This window comes from Actinia tenebrosa, unplaced genomic scaffold (assembly GCF_029948245.1).
Source record: "Actinia tenebrosa isolate PJP-AT-01 unplaced genomic scaffold, QUT_ActTen_1.0 PGA_scaffold11__36_contigs__length_13525064, whole genome shotgun sequence".
Taxonomy (NCBI): Eukaryota; Metazoa; Cnidaria; class Anthozoa; order Actiniaria; family Actiniidae; genus Actinia; species Actinia tenebrosa.
The window spans coordinates 3,351,251-3,372,920 of record NW_028292571.1 but is presented as its reverse complement, the minus strand read 5'-3'; the positions used below and the strand labels follow the sequence as shown (position 1 = coordinate 3,372,920).

The following is a 21,670-nucleotide window of genomic DNA, read 5'->3' as shown; positions in this document are numbered from 1 at the left end:
TTTTGTCGAATGGATTTTTGTGGCTTTTTTTTTTTTTTTTTTTTTTGTATTTAAATTTTAGCCTTGCATTCAAGATAAGCTTGAGATGGTTCCATTTCAAGAGCAAAAATACCAAAACTACCTATTTCAAAAAGACGTTGTCGGTGGGAGATCAGCAATCTGAAATGTAATATCCACAAAAATATATAAGCACATAACTGAAATTCAGCTTAGTCTCAGATCGCCCATTTCAGATCTCCGACAGACGTTTCAGTTTGAAATAGGAGTACGGATATCGTAATACTGCGTTTAAAGGGTTTTTTTTTCACATGCTAATTTCTTAAATAGAAATATTCAGCTTGCGAAGGCCAAGACATAATAGTGTCATTTTGCTTCTGAAGGCCATTGTATTGAATTTCACCGCATTTCGTTCCCGCACATTAATGTCGGTAGGCAAAACTACTATCAAACTATGAATATATGTAAATGTAAATACTTTGAATGTTTCTTTTTTCACATGCTAATTTCTTGAATAGAAATATTCAGCTTGCGAAGGCCAAGACATAATAGTGTCATTTTGCTTCTGAAGGCCATTGTATTGAATTTCACCGCATTTCGTTCCCGCACATTAATGTCGGTAGGCAAAACTACTATCAAACTATGAATATATGTAAATGTAAATACTTTGAATGTTTCTTTTTTTCACATGCTAATTTCGTAAAAATAGACACATTATTTTATGCCTGTGAAGGCCATCATTTGCTTCTTTCGCATTGACTGTCGCCAACAAATTATCAATATATTGGCTTTAAAATACTCATTTCCTTTTTGTGAGCTTAGAGCCTTGGATTTTTGCTTAGTGTCATTTCTTCCTTCAAGTTGATGTTACAGTGCTCAAATATTAATATATATTTCAAATACTGAGTTTAACTAATTGACTTTTCTAAAATGAAACTAAAAATAGCATAAGATATGGCGTGAACACTTTCATTTTTCCAGCTTAATATTTAGTACCATTACCAAGCAGGCATAATGTATTCCTTCTGTCTTTTTGACTTTCATATAGGTGGGCGTATTGTTTACATTTCCAAAATTCAAAATCAAACGATTGGACTAAAGAAATATAAAGAAGTCATAACTGTTGATAAATGTTTATCAGTGTGAGAGCAGTTGCTTCATTAGTTCAGGAGACATAATAAATTAAAGTTGCTAAATTTTGCAGCAAAAGTAGGTTGGTTGGCAACATCTTGCCAACCAACATACATTTACTGTCAAATTTCACAACGTCTACTTGAAAACCCTCAAGAAATTTGTCCTCAAATTCTCAGATATCTTCCAAAGCGATAGGATTTTGCCACTTTTGACGTTTGTTTGTTTACTGCTTGAATTTCCAAGAATTTCATGTTCTTGACGTCAATTGACGTCATCGTACGCCCAACCTATACGATCAAAATACAATGTAGTTCCTTTCCCAGTTCCCTGTGCCATCTTGAAAGGTACGGTATTCGTACCTTTGTACCGGCGAAGCGAGACGAACGGTGAGCTTGCAATGATAGGGCCTTTTTTATATATCAAATTGAGCTGATCCTCGCAGTATATCAAGCAACTTATGCAGGTGCAAATTTAAAACTCAGAAAAAATTCACGGGTTTAAATCCCGTTCAAGACTATGAATTTTTTCGGAGTCTTTTCATTTGCCCTGCATAAGTTGCTTAATGTACTGCGAGGATCAGCTCAATTTGATACATTTCAACCGCAGTACGAATAATATGTAGTTTGTATACACTTATTTCAATAAAAGTCGTCATCGCCAGCGATAGGGGATAGGTCATGTCGAAATGGAAATGGTATCGTTGAATACCAAGAACATCAAATCAGTCTCATCATTAAGGTTCAATTTCTTGACGAAAATAAGAAGTAGAAACAGAAGTCATTCCAGCTATTCTTGGATCTTGGAATGACCTATCTGCTATCGCTTTACGCCTATCGCCTATTGTCTATCGCCTTTGACGATGACAACGTTTATCGAAACCGGTGTATATATTCCCATATACAGATAGTTACCATTTTTTAACACCTTGGACAATTATTTACATGTTTCTATCATTGCAAGCTCACCGTTCGTCTCGCTTCGCCGGTGCAAAGGCACGGCTACCTTTTACAATTGCGCCGGGAACTATAAGCCTGCGTTACGCCGATTTAATTTCCTCGAAATAACTTAACGCAGGCTAGGCTTTTTTTCACACTGATACTATCAGCAGTTACCATACCCGCTGAGCACATGAGAAAAAAAAAAAAAAGCAATTGCGATTCGCGTACAGATTATCAAATGATTACGTACTCTTCCGACATGTCAACCACTTTAACAAAATTAACTAACTATAAATGATGTAGTTTTGAAAGGGAGGAGATTAGGGAGGAGTCAGTAAAAAAAAAAAAAAAAAAAAAAAAAACTTGCGATGATTAGTTGAGCGACAAAGGAGAGAATGCGGAAACCTCAAGATATATCTTTAAATTATTTTATTTTTCTACACACAAGAAAGTAAAAAAAACCTTGCTATGAAATACTTAACTGATAGTAAAAGGCGTGGGAAAACTGAATCCATCAGTAAAAAGTAAACCAAATAGAATCAGGATAAATTAGGCACAAACACTTATACTCACTTTTTTCCCTTTTTACTTTTATTTCTATCGTGATATTTTGGTCTGACATACACATACAAAGAAAAAAAAAAATCAATAAAAGGCGATTCTCTTTATCACAAAAACCAAAAAGCCACAAAACAAAAACCTTAAAACATATAATCAATTATAATAATCAAAAGCGTTATTTCATTTTAACATAAAAATGATAAAAAAAAGAACAAAGTAAAATTAGTTGAGAGACACCGAGGCTCAAAACTTAAATCAATTGTGTTATTTCATTTTTTACGTAGAAGGGAAAAGTAACCAAATAGAATCAGGATAAATTAGGCACAAACACTTATACTCACTTTTTCCCTTTTTGCTTTTATTTCTATCGTGATATTTTGGTCTGACAAAAAAAAAACAAACAAAAAAACAAACAAAAAAAAAAACAAAAAAAAAAAAACAAAGAAAAAAAAAATTTCAATAAAAGGCGATTCTCTTTATCGCAAAAACCAAAAAGCCACAAAACAAAAACCTTAAAACATATAATCAATTATAATAATCAAAAGCGTTATTTCATTTTAACATAAAAATGATTTTAAAAAAAGAACAAAGTAAAATTAGTTGAGAGACACACTGAGGCTCAAAACTTAATTGTGTTATTTCATTTTTTACGTAGAAGGGAAAAGTAACCAAATAGAATCAGGATAAATTAGGCACAAACGCTTATACTCACTTTTTTCCCTTTTTACTTTTATTTCTATCGTGATATTTTGGTCTGACAAAAAAAAAAAAAAAAAAAAAAAAAAAAAAAAAAAAAAAAAAAAAAAAAAAAATTCAATAAAAGGCGATTCTCTTTATCGCAAAAACCAAAAAGGCACAAAACAAAAACCTTAAAACATATAATCAATTATAATAATCAAAAGCGTTATTTCATTTTAACATAAAAATGATAAAAAAAAGAACAAAGTAAAATTAGTTGAGAGACACACTGAGGCCCAAAACTTAAATTAATTGTGTTATTTCATTTTTTACGTAGAAGGGAAAAAGTAACCAAATAGAATCAGGATAAATTAGGCACAACACTTATACTCACTTTTTCCCTTTTTACTTTTATTCAGTTTATCGTGATATTTTGGTCTGACATACACATACAAAAAAAAAAAAACAAAACAAAAACAAAAAAAAAAATCAATAAAAGGCGATTTTCTTTATCACAAAAACCAAAAAGCCACAAAACAAAAACCTTAAAACATATAATCAATTATAATAATCAAAAGCGTTATTTCATTTTAACATAAAAATAATAAAAAAAGAACAAAGTAAGATTAGTTGAGACACACTGAGGCTCAAAACTTAAATCAATTGTGTTATTTCATTTTTTACGTAGAAGGGAAAAAGTAACCAAATAGAATTAGGATAAATTAGGCACAAACACTTATACTCCCTTTTTCCCTTTTTACTTTTGTTCGGTTTATCGTGATATTTTGGTCTGACACACATACAAAAAAAAAAAAACAAAAAAAACAAAAAAAAAAAAAAAATCAATAAAAGGCGATTTTCTTTATCACAAAAACCAAAAAGGCACAAAACAAAAACCTTAAAACATATAATCAATTATAATAATCAAAAGCGTTATTTCATTTTAACATAAAAATAATAAAAAAAGAACAAAGTAAAATTAGTTGAGAGACACCGAGGCTCAAAACTTATTTCATTTTTTTACGTAGAAAGGAAAAAGTAACCAAATAGAATTAGGATAAATTAGGCACAAACACTTATACTCCCTTTTTTCCCCTTTTATTTTTATTCAGTTTATCGTGATATTTTGATCTGACATACACAAAAAAAAAATCAATAAAAGGCGATTCTCTTTATGGTTTTCATAATAACTTTCGTAATCACATCTATCTAAAATGTTATGAGGAAGTGAACGTTTTTTAAAATTTCCTGTATTATCTATCGCACTATCTTGGCCTCAAAATAATGAATGCAACGTAGGACGATCCATAGCCAGAAATATGGAACCGGAACAGGCGGAGCTTATTTTCGGCTATATTAGCATAAATTAGCATAGGTCAATCAAATCACTGTGTTGAACAATTGTGATTGGCTAATCGCTTAACCCGAATCAATCTGTACATTTGGGTTTAAACATGGCGGACTCGACTGAGCTAGGCCCGATGAACTTTCGAAGAAGAGAAAGTGTGATACATCTTTTTATGAGGTTGAAAGGTTGATATCAAGTCGAAAAGTCAATGGCAAACAACTCGAATATTTGGTAAAGTGGAAATATTATTCCATATACGAAGCATCCTGGGAACCGTCAGAAAATATAACAACAGAATGCATCAAGTAAGTTGAAATGCAATGACTGACTTTAATACTACTCTTCGAGCTTCTTCTAGTTCATTTGGGAAATAGCCCTTCATTATTGTCATCAAGCTAAAGATAATAAAGTTTGATTTTAAATCCTAAATTTGAGTTTTTGGGAAATGGTTGAACCACGAGCCAAAAAAGTGACAATAAACAACTCCGGTTTACTTCACCCCCGAAGCACATGGTCGTCATAGGGCTATAATTTTAAAACTGATTTAAAAAATTTTGATCTCGAAAACTTAATTGCATGACTTAGAGTACTTTATATATATTACTTACAATAATCTCTGAGTAGAAAAACAACAACAACAGAGTTTTAGCAACAAAACAATTAATAGTATTTATTGTATTACGACAGGTATTTTGAAAGTCCATTACCATCACAGCAAATCATATTAGATGAAGTGGCAAGACTTAAAAAGTAAAAGCAGCCTTCCTGTCACAGTAAACTTCAGGCATGATGTCTTTAAGTTTTTGTTCAAGGGAAAGCTTTGCAGGATGGCAGATTTTGGACGAAAATGACTTTCCATCAGTATTTTTCCCTGAGAGCTGGGATAAATGTATAGATTCCCATGGACAAGGAACAAAAATATTCTTCCCCATAAAAGTTAGAACACTGCTGTCATTCTCTACTAAGAAATATACCAAAACAAGCAATGGTAGTTTTGAAGTCACTCCTAGAGCATTTGAAGAAAAAATTACTTTTGCAATCAGGAGAAGAGCAACTGGTGCTTAGTTAACAATTATTAACACTGTAGATGGGTATACATCACAGGAAAAGAAGTAAAATAAATCATGAATGTTATCAATATAAACTATGATGGTTTTCTGTTCGGCGAAACCATTCATGTTTTTTTATGGTTAATATGCAATTCCCATTCAAAAATACCTATCATGTTTTTTTTCTCCTTTTTTCCTGTGATGAAAAATCCTAGAAACATCATCTCTTCTTTTTCTTGGGTGCTTTTTTGTTCTTAACTACTTTTGGCTTTTGCTTGGTTTTACCATTACACTTTTGCACAGGATCATGATTTGGTTGCGAGTCAAAAGGGGTATAGAATTTAGCCCTTTTCTTCTTCCTTTGGGGTTGGTCATGGATCTCCTCCATCCAATATGTTAGCTTTAGTTTAGTGTACTTGTTAGGTAGACGCTGTCTATGTTGGAGTTTCTTAATGCGATACTGTGCCTTTAATACTTCAGCTGGTGGATCATGCTGTTGGCACTTTCTGATGACAACGGTCTTGCTGTGTGGTTGTTATTTTCTACGCCTACATATAAACAAGAAATAAATATAATTTCCTAGATAAGTGTTTCTTTTCAAAGTTGTATTACATAACTTGCTTTAAAACTACCTTGGCAACTAAACTGCTTGATGTTTTTGTACTTGGACATCATGTTTCCTAAATGATAGGCAGCTGCGGGCATGTAGCAGGTAACATTTTCAAAGTGATAGCCTTTTCTCTTAGTACCAAGGGCAGTGAAGTCATTTATCCAATTTTGTATCTTCAAAAATGACAAAGTTTAACTATTAGTATTGATTTACATTTTATATAAATGATATATGATATGGTTTTATAGAATACCTTGCTCATATATTCAGTAGCCGATGGTGGGGTCCAAGAAGTTATGTAATTGAAATATAACATCCCTTATAATACCACAATATTAATTGGTGAAGTAATGGCTGTTTTAATAGATACATGCAAATGAAATACACATGAGACAAAAAGCATTGCTGTTGACCCAGTTACCTCACTTGATTAATTCTTAAAACACATGCATACACCTGTATGTATAAAGGATACAAAAAACCAAGTCTAGCATACATACCATCCACAACTTTTTGACTTCTTCTACTGTCTCTCCCTGGATTACATCGGAGTCCAGTTTTTCAGGTAGGTGATTCAACAATTTTTTCTTTTCATTTTCAAGGTTCTTGTATTTCAGTTTCCAGTTTTCAATTTTCCTTGAGAGAGTGGTGATTTCTTCTTCCCATTCACTTGCCCTTATAATGTCTCCAAACTGTATGGAAAACATAGTACAGTCATCTTGAAACTTCTCTCTTTCCTTCTTTGTGCCTTTTCGGTTAAGAGTTTTGACCTCTTGCATTACATTGTAGCATTTTCTTGCAATCAATTTACTTATTCTACTTGGAAGTTTTTCATGAAGTTTGAAAGTGTTTCCAGGAATAAGGCTGTTGATTATTTTTATTCTTGTCAGGTGGTCAGAAACATTGCTTAGTTTGATGAATAAGAGATTTTTAGCTTTTTACCAGCAAAACACTTCTTCTGAATGATGATTTCTTTGTTTTTTCACATAGTTTAACTGAGAGTTTGGGGATTCACTGATTTCTAGGTATCTTTTGTCTTGAAATTCATTGGGAAAACTCATTGTCTGGTTTGTTGTGATATATGCCTTCTTCAGATGTTTTGAAAAATCCCGCGAAAAAATTCCGCCAAATCAACTCCTTTCCAGGAACAATGGCCATCTGGGGCCGAAAAGACTCATGGTCTCGTTTAAACATGGCGGACGGAATGTTCCTTGAAAGTATAAAAACTTTGAGACTTCATTTCTCTTTATCCTTTCTTGGTTTCGCCTCAAATTCCTAAGGTATGGCAAGGGAAGAGCAAAGGTGCAAAATAGCCTTTTTCAAAGTGAAAAACCGTGTTGGATTTAACAGATATTTCGTATTGTTTATGCTCTTTTGGATCGTCTATGCCAGTGCTACAAGACAAGAGTGAGGACCGATGAATTCGAATTGTGGGAAATACAAGATTACAAGAGAAAGAACTCACACTCTCTTATATTTAGAAGAACAGTATGGAGTCTTCGATACAAAATTCGTCTTCTCAAAATTCCTAAAACCGCACGATTAACAAATTAATTCGGTCTAAAATTGGTGCTTCATTGAAGGTTTCTACACTAACATTTAAAGAAGAGTGAGGACGGTGAGTTACATATATTTATTTCCAAGCTTTCGGGGCTTTTTATTTTTACTCCATACATTTCTTTTATGCTTGCTGACGCCATATTTTGCTCGGAAAGCGAACCTTACTGCGCATGTCGGTTCCATATTTCTGGCTATGCCGTATTCTCGAAAGGCTCATGTCTTAATTATCGTTTTGATCTAAAGTGAGCTCGTTGTTAACCAATCAGGACAGGGCAACTTATATCTGATTATATATATAATAACATCAACTAATGCAACTAGATGTTATTAACGCGGAAAAAAAGTATACAATGTCAGGTTAGAATACTACTGATTGCGGCACACGGAAAAAAAAGTCTAAAAGCTTCCGAATTTTGTTATTGTATTAAACCAATATTTCAAGTGCTTAAAATCCAAGGTAAAAATATGGAAAGTATTAGTACCATTATCATTGAAGTGCGACCCTCCAACGCGAACTTTGATGTCTCGTTGTTCGCCCACAAGCGTTTCAACGACTGTGAATCAAATAATTGAAGTAAATGACACAATACTTTAGGGTATTTTGGACTTTATTAGAGTTTGTAGAGGATTGACTAACATCTTTAATTCAGTTCTTTGATTGATTGTCGTTGAAACGGTAGTCGCTAACGAGACGACAAACTTCGCAATGCTATAACTTACGTTTGGTTAAAATAATCTTTCCTTAAGGAGTCTTTAAACCGTTTTGGGGGGGGGGGGGGGGAGAATTAGATATATAGATATATAGAATTAGATAAGATTAGAATAAAGGAAAAACCTTTAACTTAAATCATTTTGATAAGAAGAAAACCACTTCAAATTTTGCCCATAGATTAAAAGATAAACTACATGGATGATGTAAAATGTCTCGACTAAAGAAACTGCAAGTAGACACTTCATTTCTACGCAGCTTTTCGAACTCTTTAGTTTAGATGATAAGGAGCTTATGGCCCAGTTGGATTGGCAAATCCAATTATTGTAGGACGTGGGCACACCGCACTAAATGACGTCAATTCCGTGATTATATATCCTAATAAAACGTTTTTCTGTATTTTTAAAATGCAACTCCCTATTTCTAACAGGTGCCATTGGTTGCGACAATTGACTTGCACTCTTTCCTGATTTTTCAGAAGGTCGTCAAATATGGAGAACAATTCCAGTTTTATCGATCATGATGTCTATAAAGACTTAGTTGTTGGAGTAAGTACAAAAGTCACCCTGTTTTCCGTCCTTTTGGTATGCTCACTTGTCGGCAACCTACTTGTCATAGCCGTCGTTTACTGGAATATTGCCATGAGGACAAATTTCAACTACTTAATCGTCAACATGGCCGTATCAGACCTACTTATTCCATTGGTTGCAATACCAGTTAGAATATCACAGCTTACAGCGGAAGGACCCAATGACTGGTTTGCGGATGGGCCGCTTGGTAACGTTCTCTGTAAGGTTTGTTTCTTCCTTACTGATATATCTCCAGTCGTGTCAGTTTTGAGTCTTGTTGTCATAGCAATCAACAGATATTTGGCTGTTTCATATCCAGTTCATCCACCACTTTCTAGACCAGTTATTAACAGGGTTCTATTGTCAATAACCTGGATTGTCGCCATGGCGTTGTTTTCACCCTATCTCGTAACATTCGGAATAACGGAGGAAGACGGCCGTACGAAGTGCATCAACATTTGGCCCTCAATTAAAGGCCAGTCATCTTTTCCTATTTTCATTGGAGTAGTTGCAGTAGTATCATTTATAATCCCATCCATTTGCATCGTTATATTATATTCTCGTATAATATACAAACTACGCGAAAACTCAAGAAATATCGCGAGCATGCTCCACGACCAGCAGCGTGTTACTCGAAAGAGAAAAAACAATCAAATTTCCTATACATCGTTGTTAATCGTGATAGCATTTATTGGTCTGTGGGGACCGTTTTACGTTTTTGTTTGTCTATTTCAAATACTGTGGCAATGGAATATCCCCCCAGATATCCAGGCCAAGTCAGAGTTCATTCACTTCCTCGTGACTTACCTTGGTTTTTTAAATTCAGCAGTAAACCCGTGTATTTATTTTTTCTGTCTTAAAAACTACCGACAAGGCTTAAAACGTCTCCTCTTGAGAGTCAGGACTAGGGGAAACTTGCAGTCATTTGAATCCAGGTCAAATCTGCGGTCTTTGAAAGTCCGACATCCAAACAGCATGCATAATCAACAAAGAACCGTGCTGCAAATGGTTAGTTATGTGTAACCTTATACTTTATAAAAAAGTATCGTATAGATCCCTCGCGCGTGATATGAAAGGAGTTCAATTTGGAGGACAAAACAATAAAATATCAATCTTCTGATAATTGGAAACCAATTGTTATGTCCTCAGAAGTAAGGTGCATTCCGACGTGCTGCTTCCAAGGTCTATATTTACTGGAGCTCATACATATGGCTGTAGCATTTACAGTGTTTCTCAAAAGTTACGCGGGGGATCGTCGTCGTTTTGGTGAGTGTCAATCAAGGCGTTTCTATGATATTCCCTACTGAGGCACGTGGCCTGGATTTGATTTAGGTCTAACAAAGAGGAGCAAGGATGGCGTCCAAAGCTGTAGAGCACTCGAAAAGCAAGAGAAAGACTTGGCTAAGCCGAGCTAAGGTTGTCGAAACATCAGTCACATCAAACAGTTCTTCTCATGACTACATCCACCCGGATGATCATAATACTTCGATTAACATTCGGCTAAGCCTCCCGTTCCTACCTAGCTTGGAAGCTTAACGTAACAATTAATAGATGCAGACTATTTTATTGTTTAAGGTGGCGTTTATCGTTATCTTAAATTCACGATGCTCCTCTATATCCATATATATTATAAAATAGTTGACGCGCGCGCTGATTGGCTGGCTACCGTGTTTATATAGAGGACAGAGACACGCTCGCGTAAAGTCGTTCAAAAATATTTGATAAAAGTAATGTAAAGTGAAGTAAAGTCCTTAATTTCAATAGGGTAACACCTAAGGCCCCGTCCACACTATGCCGGATAAATTTGAATCCGAATTTTTATTTATTCGGTTAGGCCTACCGTCCACACTAGTCCGGGCGATTCCGGAACGATTCTTCACCCAAAACGAATTCTTTCGAATACGGTCTCCAGAGTGGAAAAACGCCGGCTAGCCGTATTAGTGTGGACGGAGAACATTTCGTATCCGAATTTTTTTGAATACGATGACGTCATTATTGTCATGGGAACATGGCGGGAAGACTAAAAATTCACCGTGGGCTCAATTTCAGCTTCGACGCACATGTTCAGATGTGCAATGAAGCCTATTTGCCGCCTCTGAGCGGACTAATGTGGACGCGAAACATTTTATCCGTTTTCATGTGTGGACGGAAACCTTTTTTTTGGTTTCGGTGTGAAAGTTGCGAATTCAAATTTATCCGGTATAGTGTGGACGGGGCCTAAAAGTGAAACACGCATAAACTTGTGGCTTTTCAAATACATAATTACGATAAAATCCAAAAATCCTATATAAATGTAAATGTTAATTAGATACTTTAACGACATTTAGACATAATCATGACTTAGCTTAGAACTAGAGAAAATCATTCAAACTAAAACTATGAAACCGCAATTATATTATCAAGATTAATATTAATTGTAAAACGTAAATAGAATTGAAAAAGACTATTGGAAAAGTATATAGAAATACATACTTAACTAAATATGTTTGATATAAAACAGCTGCAAGCGTGCATTCAAAAATGGATGGTGCACGCTGACGTGATTGAGTGGCGCACGCTATGTAATGAAAACTTCGGTAGAACAAAATTTGAATTTGAGATGAGTTTTTTTTTGGGATCAACAAATTTTTTTTTTTATGGCCAATGTTTAGTTGTGCGTATGTCCAGCCCTGGATGCACTTGGAAGGTTGCTTAAGCACTCAAGAAGCTTGAGTTACACTCGCGGCTACGCCTCGTGCAACTGTTTCGCTCCTTTCGTGCTTAGCAACCTCCCGCGTCCATCAAGAACTGAATATACGCACATTAAACATTGTACTGTACTGTGACAAAAGCACTCTGATAGCTGTAAGGCACTCGAAAAACGAGACAAACACTCGCGGCTAAGCATCTTGTTCCTAAGCTTGCTTCTCTCGTGCTCTACATATAGCAACCAGCGTGTTCATATCACAGTACGGATACATGTGCGCGCGTTTTATCCCTTAAATATGGCGAGGCAGGGAATTAAATGCGCGCGCTTCAATGCATGAATGTAAAAAAATATATATATAAATGTACATACATTCATATTGCAAGCGTCCATTATGTCGGCAATAGTAAGTCATGCAGTCCACGTGAAATAATTTTACAGTTTTGGTTTAGCACACCTTCATCTTGCATGGTGATGCTGATGTTCTTGTTGTTGTACCGTGTGGGGGAATAGTTCGGTAGTTTTGACAAAATCACCGCGCCCCTGCTCAATAAATCGATGTTTTGAATTTAAAAAAGAATATAATGACAAAATAGGAACAGGGGAAAATTACTGGAGGAGTGCATCTCTCAATAAATCTTGGTTCCATCAGATTCTAGCAAAGCCATTAAAATAACTCGGGCGCGCGCTGATTGGTTGATGGGTGTGTCATTATTTCCCTAAAATATGAAATGTTTTTCCGGCAGCTTTATTCTTTTAACTTATAAAACTTTAGTTCTTATGGCCATTTTTACCAAAGAAGCTTCTTGTCAAAAATATTTTGATTCAACAACAACATTGCACTATATAACACCTAGATCAACACCTCGTCGTTTAGCAATCTGATGGGATCATGAAATAGATCGAGATGCACTCTAGTTTAAATATTTCCCCCGATAGGAAGTCAAAATAGTTTATTGCAGGAATGATCTTCCATCGGCTATCAGCGACATTCACCGCATTCTTGTTACGTTGTCATATAATAGGCCCTTTGCAACAAACAGTCACGTGCTGATATGTGACTTTGATAACCAGTTCAGCTCAAGGTCCCTTGGGAAAGGCTCTGCTGGATGGCAAACAAGCTTTAAATTGCTTCATATCTTGAAATCGAAAGTATCTTATAAGGGCAAAAAGTATTTTTGAAAAGGTTTCGGATGCGACATTAGCAAGTCCAATTTTTTTGCCATCCAGTAACAATCACGTGTCAATCTATTGCAAAAGGCCTGTTGTTATATATCGCGAAAATGGAATGTGTACATGTATTTAGAAAAATATATAAAATAAAAAACTTTGCAAAGGCTCTAAAAACGAGTAAAGCGTCTTCAGACAAAGTCCCTAAAACATTCTTTACAAACAAAGAGTAACACAACAAAAGCTCAGAATAACAAAATAGAATCTGATATCTGAGAAAGCGACGTAATATCAACATGGAAGCTCTATTTAAAACAACAATGTAGTTTGTTTTCATACCATGAAATAGGTGGTGTGCAAAGTGGATCACACCGTGAAATTTCCACGACGAGCAAGATCTTGGATAACGGGGTAGTCTCCATATTAGAATGCAGGGAAGCCGTTGTATATCACATGATATCTTCACATGTGAAGAACCACCATTTGTAAGGATTCTTAGCAAAATTGTATTTCATCGATAATCATACATATTAAACAGAATATTACATGGCCGCGCGGAAATACGGAATTTACTCTTATAAATCTGCTCGTGTTAAGAATATCTTACTCCTTCGCTGCGCTCACTGGTAAGATATTACCTCAGCCCTCGGAGATAAAATCCGTATTTCCGCGCGGCCATGCAATATGCTCTAAGTCATTGCATTTTCTTGGTAAATGCAATATTTACACACACATAAACACACACACACACATTTACACACACTTACACACATACACACATACACACACACACACTAATACACAAAGTCACACAAAGTCACACACATTTACACACCACTCACACTAATTCACAAATTCACACAATCTTACACACATTTACACACATACACACACAAACTAATACACAAATTCACAAAACTTACACACATTTACACACACATACACACACACACACACACTAATACACAAATTCACACAAACTTACACACATTTACACACACTTACACACTCTACACACACTTACACACAAATACACACACACTTATACATACTTACACACACTTACACACTCTGTGTACACACATTGGTAAAATATTTCTTGATTTCGTGATGCGTTTCTAAGTTGTGAAGGTTTATACTTCCAATATGCTAATAAGTGTGACATCTATTAAGGCTTAATTAAATATACAAAATCGAACTGGTTCATAGATATAGTATTTAAAAAGCATCATTATTTTACTCATGGTTTACATGAAAGCTATTTAAAAAAATTATTTTCAAAATGGTCAGCATTTAGTATTACTAGTTACGACAAAAATACTCAAATACCTTACCTGACGTCACACTCATTAACATATTGTAAGTATAAACCTTCATAACTTAGAGACGCATCACTCAAATCAAGAAATATTTTACCAATCAACTATTTACTTTATGCAGAACCAGTACTGAATGTATTGTCGAAGGGTTCATTTGCACTCTTAACTAAGGCTTGTATGTATACTAGGAAATACAAGTGTCCCGCGAGATATTCCATGGCATACAACTCGAAAGCATTGTATAACTAGTATTTATAAAATAACTGTTCTAAATCTTGCGTTCTGATTGGTTGGGAGCGCGTACTTTATGAAAGCACACAGCACGCACGCGCCCTTCTCATTTTATAAAAGAAATAAAAAACTTCCTTGCTGTGCTGTGTGGAGTTATAAAGCGCTTGGGGATTGGCAGAACACTCGAGAAGTGTCGAGAAGCACTCCTCTACGCATCGTGCTTCTCCTAACACTTCTCTCGTGTTCTGCCAATCCCGGCGTGTTTTATGACTCCACACAGCACGCGCGCGCGTTTTCTATTTCTTCAATAGTGTTTCACCCTTGTTTAAAACAATTTTTCGAAAAATCCTCGATAAAGCTCAATTATTCCTTTAAATCAAATTAATAAACTATTTTTAAAAAATCGCAAAAAAAAAAAAAAAAAAAAAAAAAAATGGCGATAAACTATACATGTGTACGTTAGTTGATTCATTACTTTTCCGCCTGAGTGATTACATGAGCTTACTATAGATAGGGAAGGACGGACAATAAGATAATTGAGGGGAAGGTTGCGTAAATCCCCCCAAAAAATATCGAGCAACCACTTCACCTACGAAAAAAAATATCGCACGACCTCTAATTTCAGAAAAGAATTATCAGGCAAACACGAAAAAATTGTGTACAGAGGTTGTAACAAAAGAAATATCGTGCAACATAAATTCCTGCAACCTGCCCCTCGATTATCTAATGGACCATCCCTAAGGGACGTGAAATATTGAGCAAACACGAAAACAATTGCGTGCAAGGTTTGTAACAAAAGAAATATCGTGCAACATAAATTTGAAATGTCCATCCCTTATAACATATAGGAGGATTTGATTGACGTTTATTCACACCAAAAGTCGACTATAAGACTATAAATTACGAACAACTTCTATAGCAACCTTCATATGCGGCTCGTCATGTGTGCGCGCGCAACAGATGCGTTGTGTGCACGGGTCTTGATACTCACTCAATGACGGAGTGCGCTACGGCTACGCCTCATGCGACTCTTGCGCTTTTGGCTTCGTGCGTAGCAGCCTCCCACGCGCATCCAAAAACTCGATGGAAGCATTCTAATCAATGACCAATGCTTTTATACACGGTAAACAAATTTTTTTGTTAATTGAAAAAACTCAGATTTTTTTCTAACGAAATTTCCATTACATAGCGCACGCTTTTCAGTCAAGTCAACGTGCACCACCGATATTTGGATGCTGCTCGCTCACGCTAATTTACCAATCAGAGCGCGCGTTATATGGCGGCTATGTTATTAAACAAATTTGATTTGGCAAATATGAAGGTTGATTCGTTCGTGAATGGCAAATTTGGAAAGAAACCTTGCAAATATAGTAGCATAATATTCGTATATTTTTACGTTAGATTTAATATCAGCACGAATGTATTTATAACGAGTCTTTGTCTTATTGCACATATCGACGTTAAATAAAGTTATCTAGTTAAAGGTATCTGACTTTTAGTACTAAGGTTCATTTCCGATAGCTGTTATGCTTCTACTACGCCAACGCTTGCAAAACAAATGAAACTACATTAATGATCATTTATTTTTCCTCCTTATTGTTTCTTTTAAATTTGCGCTTCACCTTAGGGGACCAAATGCCCGTAGGTATGATGTATTGACCGGGTGTACTTCTAGTGGTTCTTTTACAAATTGTAAGACCCACACAATCGCGTGTTAAACAAACAAATTAAAATCGGCACATCAAACAAACCCGATAGCAAATGTTTTGGTTTTGTGGTGACAATTTCCTAAAGTTTTGATATTTATTGCGGGTAAAAAAAAACCTTTTAGGATGAAAACAGCTGAGAGCTATTTTTCAAATCTGACTGTTGTTATTTTTTTATCTAGGACTATGAATACTAAACTAGTTTAGTTTTTATTTTAATTTTTAGTAAAAACACAAGATTTGGAAAGCCAGTGGTTAGATATTAGCTTTGTTCCCACAGATGTTGCAGCTCGTTTTCATTGCCATAAAGCATGTCAACGAATCACGGAAATCAGCTTTCACGGCCAGGAGAAACTATTTTTATGTTGAATGTTTAATGAATACAAAAAAGAGAATTTTTGGCCTCATAATTCATGCATTTTGTAGAGCTGAATAAATCCACTTTCTTAACTTTTCCTGTTTACACGAGTCAAAAGGTTTGCACTAAAAATAAAGCATTTTACTTATAGGTTTCAAAATAATCACAGTGAGTTTCAACTGACTTCTTTTTTTCTTTTGCAATTTAACATGCTGCCAACTAGGTTCGGTTTGAATCACAGCAAGGGAGAAAATCTTCTAATTCAAAAAGACAAGGTGCATTATACAAATGCCCTTTTACTAGGTATCCTCTTCAATGACATGGACAAACGTGTTTCCATTTACCTAAATAAAAATAAAAGCTAAAAATCAATGGCAAACAAACGTTAATCAGAAGTGGTTTCTTACGTTTTTCAAACGTCTACGCATGCGTAGTTACCTATTATCTTCTAAATATAGAATTTCGAGGAGCTCCAGCATTTTTCATCAAGATGTCTAACTAACATACAGCTCAAAGCTGTAGCTCAACAGGTTTGGATAAAATCTTTAGTCTGTTCAAACTGTATTCAAATTTCCCGCATAGAATATTGCAGGCACCTACGATCGTGATTTACTTATAAATTGTACTGACTTTTCTCAATCTTTAAACCACAATCTGCTGTGCTACCTCAGGACCTGCCTGGTGTCCACTTAATAAAGGGCGTCCACTGAATAGAGGTTTGTTTTACAGTAAACAGTGAAACCTCAATTAAACAGTCACCTTCTGGGACTTGCCTGGGGTCCGCTTAATACAGGGTGTTCGCTAACTAGAGGTTTGTTATATAGTAAATGCAGTGGTACCTCAATTAAGCAGTCATCTTCTAGACCTTGCCTGGTGTTCGCTTAATACAGGGTGTTCGCTAACTAGAGGTTTGTTTTATAGTAAATACAGTGGTACCTCTATTAAGCAGACGCCCTCAGGACCACAAAGATGTGACCTGATAATTGCGATCGACAATTAGAAAGGTCATTACTTAATCTGAGTATCGCCGATGATAACTCAACTATCCTTGCCAATCATGGCAACGTCTTTGTCATTCTAAAGACCAAAATCCATTAGACACTTTCTTATTGTCTCAATGCTTTTAATACAAGGCCAAATGAGGGATGATGTGTTGAAATGGCAAGCTCTTTAAAGTGTACATCAAGGAATTTTTTTTTCTTTCAAAATCACTTATATGTGAATAGTGTAGTAGTATGGTTGCAGTATTTTTATAGGAGATATAAACATTTGAAATATCAATATGCAAATGATGTGACGTAAATTCAAGACTAATTTATTTTACGAAAACACTGTTTTGGAAAGTACTACTTTTTTCCATTTGCAAATCATCCTTATAACTGAAATATATGACTTTGTACACTTTTAGGTTATTTCACTTCAGAACACTTGTCGTAAATTACACTTCAAAATCGTAACCCATTCTTGAATTTACGTCATCTCATTTGCATACTAATATTTCAAATGTTCATATCTCTGAAAAGAGAGGGCCACATACAAAAATACTGCAACCATACTACTACACTGTTCACATATAAGTGATTTTGAAAATGAAATATTTTCCTTGATATACACTTTAAATCTATGCAGAATTCCACAAAATCTTAGATTTTATTTTTTATGTCATTTCTTGTGTGTCATATAATATGAGCTGTCAGAACTTCGACTTCTCAATAATATCGAAGATCTCTCCTATTTGGGGGTTACTTTTGTCACTGCATTTCTTAAGGGTGTTGGGTCACGGTCTGTCGGTTGTGCTTCTAATAAAGCCGATTTTACCGATGTCTTAGCTTGGTTCTCCATTTTCTCTCTTTTTTCATTTATTTATTTTTGTGCGCCAGACATTTGTCATTTGCTTGTCAAAAAATTCTAGAGATTATTAAAACGAGTGGAATATGAAATAAATCTTACTTCCAAATCGTTTTCTAGCAATAAATTATTAATTGATTTAATGTGAGCATGATATTGTAATAGTTTCAAGACCGAGGCTGTGATATCTGCCGAAGACAAGATACATTTATTCGTTTCTTTAAGACTGAGATCAAAAAGAGAGGAAACGTGAGCTAGGGATTTATCACTTGCAGAAAACCTACAGTTCACACGCTATCAGGGATTGGTGATCTTAAATGTTCTCGGCCAATCAGAGGCAAGATATTGAGTTGAATGTATATAATGATAAATAAAAATAGCCCCTCGCTTCAAAGACTGCCAGAGGTGACATCTCTGCTATGAAAACGAGCTTGGTTCATGTATGGTTTACGGTTATGCCTGCCTCTGTTTACACAGACAAGACGGCTTATCAAGGTATTTTATAATTGGTATTTTAATTAAATCATTTGTAAGCCAACGTTTGTCTATTATATCTTTATATCTAGGTTTTAGTTCTCTAATAGGAAATACACAAAAATAAATTAAACGTATGTTGAACACCGTAGAAGAATGGAATTCTTAGTTTACTGATTCCCTTCGTCGGAGAAAACTGTTTCGATTTTTGGAAGATTACTCAACATCTTATACTTTTCTGCTGTATAAATGATTAGGAATATTAAACAAAATTAAACATAAATTCCTATAAAATTAACCAGACAATCAAGAAAAATGAAAAATTGGATGATTGTCATTTGGCAAGAAATAGAGAAATATCTCTCCTCCCAAAAGCAATTAAAAAAACCAGACATACAGTGCAAAGATGACTGAGTTTCAAGGCTCAAAAATGAGGAAAAACTTCGAACCTCTTATCACTAAAGTGCCCACTGCCATATTCCTACCAACCAATTAAAAAAAACCCAAGACATTCATTGCAAAGATGACTGAGTATAAAGGCTCAAAAATGAGGAAAAAGTAACTAAAGTGTCCTCTATCATACTTAATTGTTTCTTACCCCTCCCTCTCCCGAACCCAATTACGATAGCAAGATATACAGTAGGAATACGGAGTATACGTAAAGGGCTCAAAAATTAGGAAAAACTTCAAGCCTCTTATCACTAAAGTGCCCACTGCCACATTCCTTCCAACCAATTAAAAAACAAGACATCCAGAGCAAAGATGATTAATTAAAGGCTCAAAAATGAGAAAAAACTTTGAACCTCTTATGAGTAAAGTGTCCTTTGCCATACACATACTCAAGCGTCTCTTACACCTCTCCTCTTCTCCCAAAACCAATTACGATAGCAAGATATGCAGTAGGATTATGGAGTAAAAGGCTCAAAAATGAGGAAAAAACTTCGAATCTCTTTTCAATAGTCTACCATTTTTAAGAGACAGTTGGAAAATCGAATTTCTTTTAATTTTTCCAATAGAGGATTCCTTTACTGAATTATTTTCAAATTTGCACTCTTAGTCCCAACGGGATTAATGAACGTTTTGCTTTCAACTAACCCTTTCTTTTTTCTTTTGATTGTTTGTTTTTGTTTCCTTGCCTACCTTGTTCTCATTGGTTTCTTTGTGTCTTATTCTCATCATATAAACACTCCTTTCTACCACCTCTTTCTTTTTTACTCCGACGAAGGACTAGCGTCCGAAACGTCAGTAAGTTTTTTCATCTTTTCACGGTGTATAATTTACCTTTTTATCATTATTATTTTCAAAATTGTTGGTTTTCATAGCCGCCATGTTGAATGAATTTAAGAAAAGATTTGCCATTGGCTTATAAGATAACCGCCGTGTCTTTTGTTATTTGATTTTCAGGGAAACGATTGCAAAACATGTACAGTAATATGCCATTCAAAAGCTCAACATCTTTTTATTTTTTTCAAAATTGCACGAAATCGATTATCTGCCAATTAGGAAGCTGAAAAAAGGCGTTCTGAAGGAGTTGGAGCATTATAAAAGCATTTTCTCTTCATTTCAGTACACTAAAAACTATTGTCTCTTCATTTCAATACGTTAAAAACTCTTTCGAAAAATTTCAGGAATGCAAACTCATAATATGCATCAAATGAAAATGCCTTGAAGGTGACTGAGAGAAAGGTAAAGTAAACCGGCCAGGTTTTCAAAATCAGAATACGCCTAGAGTATGTTATTTGATACCGAAATGATTTTTTTCCTGTCAGTGTACCCGTCATACTAAATGTGTACAAATCCTTTTTACCGGCACTCTCTCTCTCTTGTTTTACTTTAATTCTATTAAGCCTAAAGGTCCGCTGAGGGACATAACTTGTGGCTAGAGTCCATTTATGGTATCTTTTCTTCTATACTGAGTATAAAACTAGCGGATATTTTGATTACAAAATACAAAGAAATGTATGGAGCAATGTTTAGTGTTGAGTGTATGACGTCACAGACTCCTATAAAAATTCGCAAAAATATAATACTTCCCATCCGATTGTCAGGAAAAAACTTTACCAGTGATTATTAGACTTTTAAGGGTTATTCCAGTAAAGTTTTAGCTGAATTAAAATTCGGACGATTTACGTGCTATTCCCCCTTTAAGTGTCTCTAACCTTCCAATCTTTATTATCAGCTATAATATCATAAAGAACATCAGTCGCACAAAACGAAATAGCCTGCTTATATACCTAGACGAACAGGTGATGAAAATACAGGCTGACAAATGGCAATCAGTAGAAAAATAGATATTTATCTCTTATAGTCTTCTCTACGTCTTGCACCGTGATTCAGTGCTATTTTGGAATAGCTTGAGTAAATATATTATGTTGTTTTGAAACAACCGATGAACATACGTCCTTGCAGCCATATTGGGGATTTAAAAGTAGATTTGCGCTCCCGACAGTACATTTGCTTTCGCCCTCGAATATTGCAAAGCAAAGAGATGAAGGTAGAATTGATTAGAAAGAAAGACATATCTATACATGAATTAGGCAAATGATGATAACATTAGCGCTAATACTGCTACTGCTACTGCTACTGCTACTGCTACTGCTACTGCTACTGCTACTGCTACTGCTACTGCTACTGCTACTGCTACTGCTACTGCTACTAGATTATAGTAATAGTAATAATATACTTTTACTAACAACAACAACAACAGTAATAATAACAATAATAA

General features: G+C 35.0%; 2 protein-coding genes and 1 long non-coding RNA gene across 3 annotated transcripts in view; 1 reads left to right on the top strand and 2 right to left on the bottom strand.

Moving 5' to 3' along the window:
• LOC116294510 (uncharacterized) overlaps positions 1-21,670 on the bottom strand; it is a 57,745-nt gene that overhangs the window by 15,307 nt on the left and 20,768 nt on the right. The window lies entirely within an intron of this gene.
• LOC148912358 (uncharacterized) lies at positions 5,346-7,094 on the bottom strand. Its single transcript, XM_089027541.1, has 3 exons — positions 6,816-7,094; positions 6,338-6,488; positions 5,346-6,253 (listed from the first exon to the last, which is right to left on the bottom strand). The coding sequence occupies exons 1-3, from the start codon at positions 7,092-7,094 to the stop codon at positions 6,174-6,176; spliced, it is 510 nt and encodes a 169-aa protein (XP_088883667.1). The 3' UTR covers positions 5,346-6,173.
• LOC116294524 (neuropeptide FF receptor 2-like) lies at positions 9,021-11,550 on the top strand. The gene has a single exon (XM_089027126.1). The coding sequence runs from the start codon at positions 9,076-9,078 to the stop codon at positions 10,174-10,176; it is 1,101 nt and encodes a 366-aa protein (XP_088883252.1). The 5' UTR covers positions 9,021-9,075; the 3' UTR covers positions 10,177-11,550.